Genomic DNA, 6,740 nt, shown 5'->3' on the forward strand with positions numbered 1-6,740 from the left:
TGACAATTTCACAACTGTTTTTATGAATAAAAAGATGTCGTATCTTTAATCGCGCGACACATCTGAAGCCAACCCGCTTGACAATTTCACAATTGTTTTTATGAATAAAAAAATGTTGCCTTTAATCTGTTAGGAGTAATATATGGTGATAACCTCATTATAGAAAGTTACCATTAACATATATGCAACACAGAGAACTTCTAACTTATTTCACTGTAGAAAAACAAAATTAAAGAAGTAAATGTAGAAAATATTATATATTTTTAAAAATAAATTATAACTTTTACTTTGGGCCTCACAATAACCGGCCCTGGCTCCATATTTCGGAATTACATGATGCAGAAAACTAAAACCTACCCCAAATTCTTAAAACAAATTTTCCATGACATTAGAAAAGCAGTAGCATTCTTGATTGACGCTTCCGGTACAAGGCAAAACAGACTCTTCAATGTTTAAATTACAACATCACCATCACTAATCGCAGGTGTATCCAAACCCACCAACTAAAAAATAATAAACGAGGACTATTTATGAGCTTCTATTTGATAAATGGAACTTGTATCTAATTTAACAACAGGCGGCCACTACAAATGGTCTCCTGCCAGGTGTAGGACTAAGCTTCCTCATCACCCATGTTAACTGCATAGTGGCCAATATTCTTACCCTGAAACAATGAAAAAAGAAATGGTAAGAAGCTCAGGAACCCAAAGCCACATGATTCAAAACAGCGTCAAGAAACTGGTCCCTAAATAGTAGTTAGGCCTACTAATGCAGAGCATCAAACATCCAAGGATTTTTATTATCTTTACATGGATGGTTTGACTTAGGCAAAAAACTCAGGCCACAAAACGTTTCAATTCTGATGGTGAATAGACTACCTCTGATAACATTCGCTGCTTGTTAAGCAGCTGTGTTCTTGCTTTGTTGACCACTGAATTTGGTGACCTGTACATCCTCTGAAAGAAAAAAATTGAAATAATTAATGGAAAAATAACTAAAAAGTAACTACATAACAAGGTATATGATAGCACGCAATTGAACAAGGTATATGATAGCAAGGAAAACCACTTTTTGGAGTTGTGCACTAATAAGAACCAACCTTCTCCCCGCTAGATAAACGATGTTCATTGTCCACAAGATATTTCTTCTTAGGAGTAAACCCAAATACGTCATGAAGGAATTCATTTTCCTGTTTCAGCGAAGAACTTGAACATTCAGTTAGCAAAGGGAATGCATGTGCAATCAAGGGTAACAACTAGGAACATGAGGAAAATGGCACACCAACAAAAAAACAGACCTGCATGTGCTTAACAAATCCTCCACCAAGAAAGTGCTTCAAAAAGTTCAGCTGTTAAAAATTTGAAATTATAGAAACAATGAGAAGCTGAAAACATTGACCAAGGGAATGCTTACACAAGGAAATGGGGCAGGGAGACGAAAAAAACCTGTATCAGTTGATACCATGTAGATGTCTGTAATGGTTCCCCACCAATCTTCATAGAACTTTCAGGGCAATAACCATTCTAGTATAAAACAATGAGATTATTACACAAGCCCTCCCATGCACAAATAGGCATCTATATCAGTAAAATAAAAGAAATACCTCAAAAAAGTCTAATATATCCCTAAACAGATTCCGTTGGCTGTTAAGATCTTTCTTAGCAGAGCCTTTACCACCTGCCTCAGCTGAAAGGTTTCTTACTTGATTTATAATTTTCGCCTTCAATCCTTGTATTTGCACAAATTCCCGAGGTCTACTTCCATCTTGGGTTGATCCATCACTTGAGCCCTTAGCTTCAATAGAGAACTTCTCTAAACTACCTATCTCAAAAATTAAAGCCAGTGCTTCACCAGCAGCAATCCGTACCGACCGATCATCCTTGTCTAGCAGACTGGATAAATATGATATTGACCTGCATTATTGGCCGAAAGAGGGTAAGTCCTTTTTATATGTCAACCCAATGAACCAATGGCTAGATTTTATGGTCACATATTCCACAAGGCCCTTGATCTATTTAATAGCAGTGTCATCCTTACTAAGATATCCGATTGAACAGTTTGGTTTATCTGAGTCAACCATTGCTAAGAAGGAAAATTCTTATAATCCAAAAGAAAGAATGTAACCATGTAAATTGCAACATTGAATGTAGAATATATTACTCTTGCCAATCTTTAGGATTAAGTTTCCATCCCTCTATGGTTGTTAGAAGAAAGGACCATGAAGACACCATTGCAGTTATGACTGCTGCTGATGGTTTGACTGCAACTACCTAAAAACACAAATCACAAAATGGCGCATCAAGTCCCGACAGAAAATCTATTGCCACACAGACTGCAGCAAACCAAACGTTCCAAAGAATCAAGAAAGTTCAAAACCCTCGAGAGAAAGATATCAAATAGCAGCCAGAGTAGGAGGAAAAAGAGTAGTAATATACCAAAATCTCACAAGCATTACCCCATTTGTACCCAGACATACAAGTGGCATCAGCCCAAGCAAATTGGTTGAAAATAAATAAATGAAGCGAAAATACTCACATTGGAGCCCAGCTTTGGATGAACTACTTGCCACATAATTTGCATCGATCTCTCTGTTTGCTCCGGATCATTGCCACCAACAAAAGTGATAACCGCCAAACACTCCAGTAACTACAATCATTGACCATAATTTTGCATTAAAATACCTTTAACAAATACAGATTGATTGAACTCAAAATAAAAAAAAATGTACCGATATCTTTGAAGATTCAGACCCAGACTTGAGAGCCTGTGTAAGAGGAGGGACCGAGTCCTCCAGTATTTCATGTGCATTATCCCCTTGCCCCACGGTCAAAGCCAACAATCCTACATAAATGGATCACAAATTGAAAATCTAGTTAAAAAAGTTAAAAAATTGTGATAAATAGAAGAAATAAGAATTAAAAGACTAACCAATGACACGACATGCCAAAGATATCTCTTGGGCAGAACCTCGTTTAAAGGAATTCAGACATTGATGAAGTAAAGTGGCAAATCTGAAAAAACCGAACAAAAATATAAGAATCAAATATGTACCAAAAGAATTTTGTGCTGTGACATAAAATAATACACATGAATCAACAAGTGTGAAAACCAAAAAAGAATGATAGATAATTAGTGTAAAGTTTGTCATATATTATATGTTCCAGTCCTTCAAGTTTTACATTTACTACTGAAGCATACCAAATTAAATTCCTGAACTGTTTTATATGTGAAACTTTGGGGGGTTGTTTTTTTTTTTGGGGGGGGGGGGGGGGGTTGGTTTTGAAAGAGCCTTAACATGCCAACGAGTAGCAGTCATTTCATTCTCAATTGAATTAAACTCAGGCTTATAAAGAAGCATAACCTAATTCTCTGGCTTTGGATATAAAACCAACTAAATCATCTAAAGGAACTTTAGAATGAAATAAGATTCAGTTTCTTACTTCTTTTCCACAAACTCATGCTGCAGGTTGTTATTGAAAGCTTCACGAATCGACCGCAATGCTTTTTCTCTCGTAGAACCCCTTTTGTACACAATGTCAATACATTACTAATAAGTGACAGCAACAATACATATATATATATATAAAAATACGTATATAGAAAGAAATACCCAGACAACTTCATAAAGAGTTACGTTTATTAAACAGATACAGTTTCAATGCAATTGATATAAAAGCCCAAAAGTTAAAATAGAGAAAATAATAATAATAATAATAAAACAAGCATGGAGCATTATTCAATAACCTCTTCTCGAACAAGGCATCGAGAGCTTGGTCAAGTAAACTATCTTTATCAATTTGCATTTCTTCGTTCCCCAAAACGGACACACGATCAGAACGAACAGTCGATGACGAACTCACACTACTATTATCATCCTCGCTTTCGAACATCGCAGCATTTTTGCGCTGAGAATTACCTGTGTTTTTTTTTTCTTTTTCTTTTTTTTTTTTTTAAAAATCAAGCATTCCCCCAATTATTCAATTGAACCACACAAACATTAACATAGCCAATAATATGAATCAGAGCTCCCAATAAACATCTAAACAGAATTACAAAATTAAAAAACCAGAAACGAAAATCGATCACAAGTCAAATACCCTTGCAACACCCTAAAATAAAAGTTTTACTCACAGAAATTAAATTTAAAAAAAAAAAAAAAGTTTAGAGGTTTCTGTAAAATTTTAACCTGAAAGATTCGAACCAGAACAATTTCAGAATTAGAATTTAGAACAAGGAAAAGAAAACCCTAATCATTATTATCCCACAGTCAATCAAAGTCCAAACTAGATTTTTTTTCCCCCTTTTTTTTTTTTTTTAACCTAAACAAGAAAAAAAAGGAAAAAAAGAGGCTTACGTTTTCCCATATCTCTGAGTACGTGACGGCTCCTACTTTCTATCTGTGTCAGACAAACACACACGGCTGACTGATAATTTGAGGATGAGAGCGTTTTGAGAATATGAGATCGCCGGAATCGAATCGGATCAAAATAAGAGGAAACAACGACTTCGACAATTCAGAGGGCAAATTAGCCATTAAATTTGAATATTATTAGGATTCTCAATTCTCGTCGAGAGAGAGAGAAATTGAAACTATTTAGAATCAGCAAGAACCAAAAAATTAAAAAAAAAAAATGAGGGGCTTAAGAGGAACCGTAGGGTAGGTGGTGCTTGAGTCTTCGGGGGTTGTTTTGCTTTGCCTCATTGCCTATGCTTACCATAAAACGAATCATTCAAATTGGGTGGTACAGAATATTCGGTGAACTTGCACACGATCACACCCAGCAGTTTACGTGCCCCATTACGTGGCACATTCCTAACCCTTGACGTGGATGAGCTTGAGAGAGTTGTGTAGAAATTGGAGATGTCGGCGTCACGCGCCAGTTGGGAGGTTGAAAGATACACACGAGGCGTTTTAAAGTTGTGAGAATTTGTGCACGTGGATTCTGAGGTTATTGTTTTTCTGGGTTCTAGCAGTGTGTCTCATGGCCTAGAACTCAGCCAGCTTTTTGGAAGCCAAGCGACAAAACTGGTGTCGCCTTTGCTATGCCGTGATCTACTCGATGTCTACGTGGCGCGTGGATTTTGTAACAAGTTTGTTACTGGGCCGTTAGACACTTCCTGGCCCCATTGCCATTACTAATGGCCCATTCAGCTTATTTTCGAAAAGCACAGCTTGTTCCTCCCTATTCAAAAATTTGAACAGCATGGTCAATTTTGAGAATATATTTAGTACTCCGCTATCATTGCTTTTGTATATGCTATGTGTAAATTCCACTTGTTAATTTGAGTAACCATAACGTAGCTCAATAGTGCCTCTGCCTATACGAATAATTTTTTCTCTCATTGCATTTCACCAATATACTTGTTTCGGCGTTTCTTCAGTGGCTTCAACTGAATGCTTTGCTTCTTCTTCCTTATTTTGGATTGGCATGGGCCTGGTTAGCAAAATATCTGTGGGGCCCCAATATCTGTCTGGTTTCCCTTGATTTTAGGATTGATGTAGTCAGCTTGGCCCAACGATATGACCTCAATTTGTGGAACAGTTCTGGCAGGCCATCATTGAGGACAAAAAGTTAAGAGTTTGGACCGGACAACTGGACTCATAAGCTACCATGTGGTCTAGTCCTTTGGTAAGCAGCCCAACTGTCCAAAACACGTTCAAACAACTGTCTTTGAGTTTAAGCTCTTCATCGCTAATTTCAGCAAAAAGCTTAATCTATCATTCTTCTTGACAACCGGCTGCATAATTTCCTCAAAACTCCTTCTCTTTCAAATATTCAAATGATAGACTAAAAAACTGGAAGATAATCAAAGTATTAGCAATTTATTGCCCTGTACTAGAAGATAATCAAAGCATTAACAATTTATTGCCCTATAGATTTTTTTTTTTTAAATGAAATATATAACTTAATCAGCAATCAAGCCAGCATGAGAATGCCAACCAAACTAATTGTGCAAGACCTAAATAATATGGGGAGAAAAAAAAATAAGGAAAAAAGGAAAAAGGAAAAATGAGGATGATGTATAAAATATATAAAAGAAAATTTGATAATATGCATAAATGACCGACAATAAAAAGTGTCAGAGGGTCAGATAAGGGTCCATGAATTATATAAGTGAATAATAATATAGCATGGTGAGGAAGATAGATATATGGTATATATTCTCTGTTTATCTGTATTCAAAAAACCCTGGTGGTTACAATTCATCCTCTTGTCACAAACTAGTTGTTGGTTTTATAATGTTGTAAAAAGGGCCAAAAACATAATGAATTTCAAAGGAACAAAGGCCCTGTATACATGTTGGAAGTGGAGTTAGAGGGACAGGCATGTGAGCACACTGCCCGGTGGGTTTTGGGAGTGCCAAGTTTGAATGGAATAGGGATCCGGGGAATGCAGTCAAAACATTGGGAATCCCAATTACTCTCATATATAGTACATATTCATGTTCATACATACCCTCTTCCTCTTATAAATTATATAAGTAAGTAAAATACAAGGTAAGAATAAGACTAGCACTTTTTGTTGAAAGAAATGGCATGGAAGTTGGCGTGTCAGGATGATGTGTTTTGTGGGGCAAAACAATAACCCCCTTAGCCTATCTAATATCTATTCCCTTATGTATGTGTCAGTCATTTTTAAAGCACCAACCACAATCATGCTGCCCCGACGATCCCTCTTTTTATCTCTCTCTCTCTCCAATTTCTCTTCAGTGTTATCATTTACCGCCGTAATATCCTT

At 36.4% G+C, this 6,740-nt stretch overlaps 1 protein-coding gene across 2 annotated transcripts; it reads right to left on the minus strand.

Moving 5' to 3' along the window:
* Window positions 1–229: 229 nt before the first annotated feature.
* On the minus strand, window positions 230–4,850 carry LOC107433737 (uncharacterized). 2 transcript variants are annotated; one of them, XM_016045077.4, is made up of 13 exons: window positions 4,355–4,850; window positions 3,745–3,937; window positions 3,441–3,521; window positions 2,929–3,011; window positions 2,729–2,841; window positions 2,536–2,646; window positions 2,161–2,270; window positions 1,604–1,913; window positions 1,446–1,523; window positions 1,298–1,348; window positions 1,100–1,189; window positions 879–956; window positions 230–664 (listed from the first exon to the last, which is right to left on the minus strand). In XM_016045077.4, exons 1-13 carry the CDS (start codon window positions 4,362–4,364, stop codon window positions 614–616), a joined length of 1,359 nt encoding a protein of 452 aa, XP_015900563.3. In that variant the 5' UTR covers window positions 4,365–4,850; the 3' UTR covers window positions 230–613. The 2 variants fall into 2 exon arrangements, with proteins under 2 accessions (XP_015900563.3, XP_024922922.1); XM_025067154.3 differs by lacking the exon at window positions 4,355–4,850 and adding an exon at window positions 4,187–4,315.
* Between the last annotated feature and the right edge of the window lie 1,890 nt (window positions 4,851–6,740).

The sequence above is a fragment of the Ziziphus jujuba genome, chromosome 5 (genome assembly GCF_031755915.1).
Source record: "Ziziphus jujuba cultivar Dongzao chromosome 5, ASM3175591v1".
Classification (NCBI taxonomy): domain Eukaryota; kingdom Viridiplantae; phylum Streptophyta; class Magnoliopsida; order Rosales; family Rhamnaceae; genus Ziziphus; species Ziziphus jujuba.

What these genes read in the sequence shown, in the direction of transcription:
- LOC107433737 (XM_016045077.4), bottom strand. An exon ending in CTGAATCTTCAAAGATATCG is followed by an intron (nt 2,647 to 2,728) that starts GTACATTTTTTT and finishes CAATGATTGTAG; the next exon opens with TTACTGGAGTGTTTGGCGGT. An exon ending in ATATATTAGACTTTTTTGAG is followed by an intron (nt 1,524 to 1,603) that starts GTATTTCTTTTA and finishes GTTTTATACTAG; the next exon opens with AATGGTTATTGCCCTGAAAG.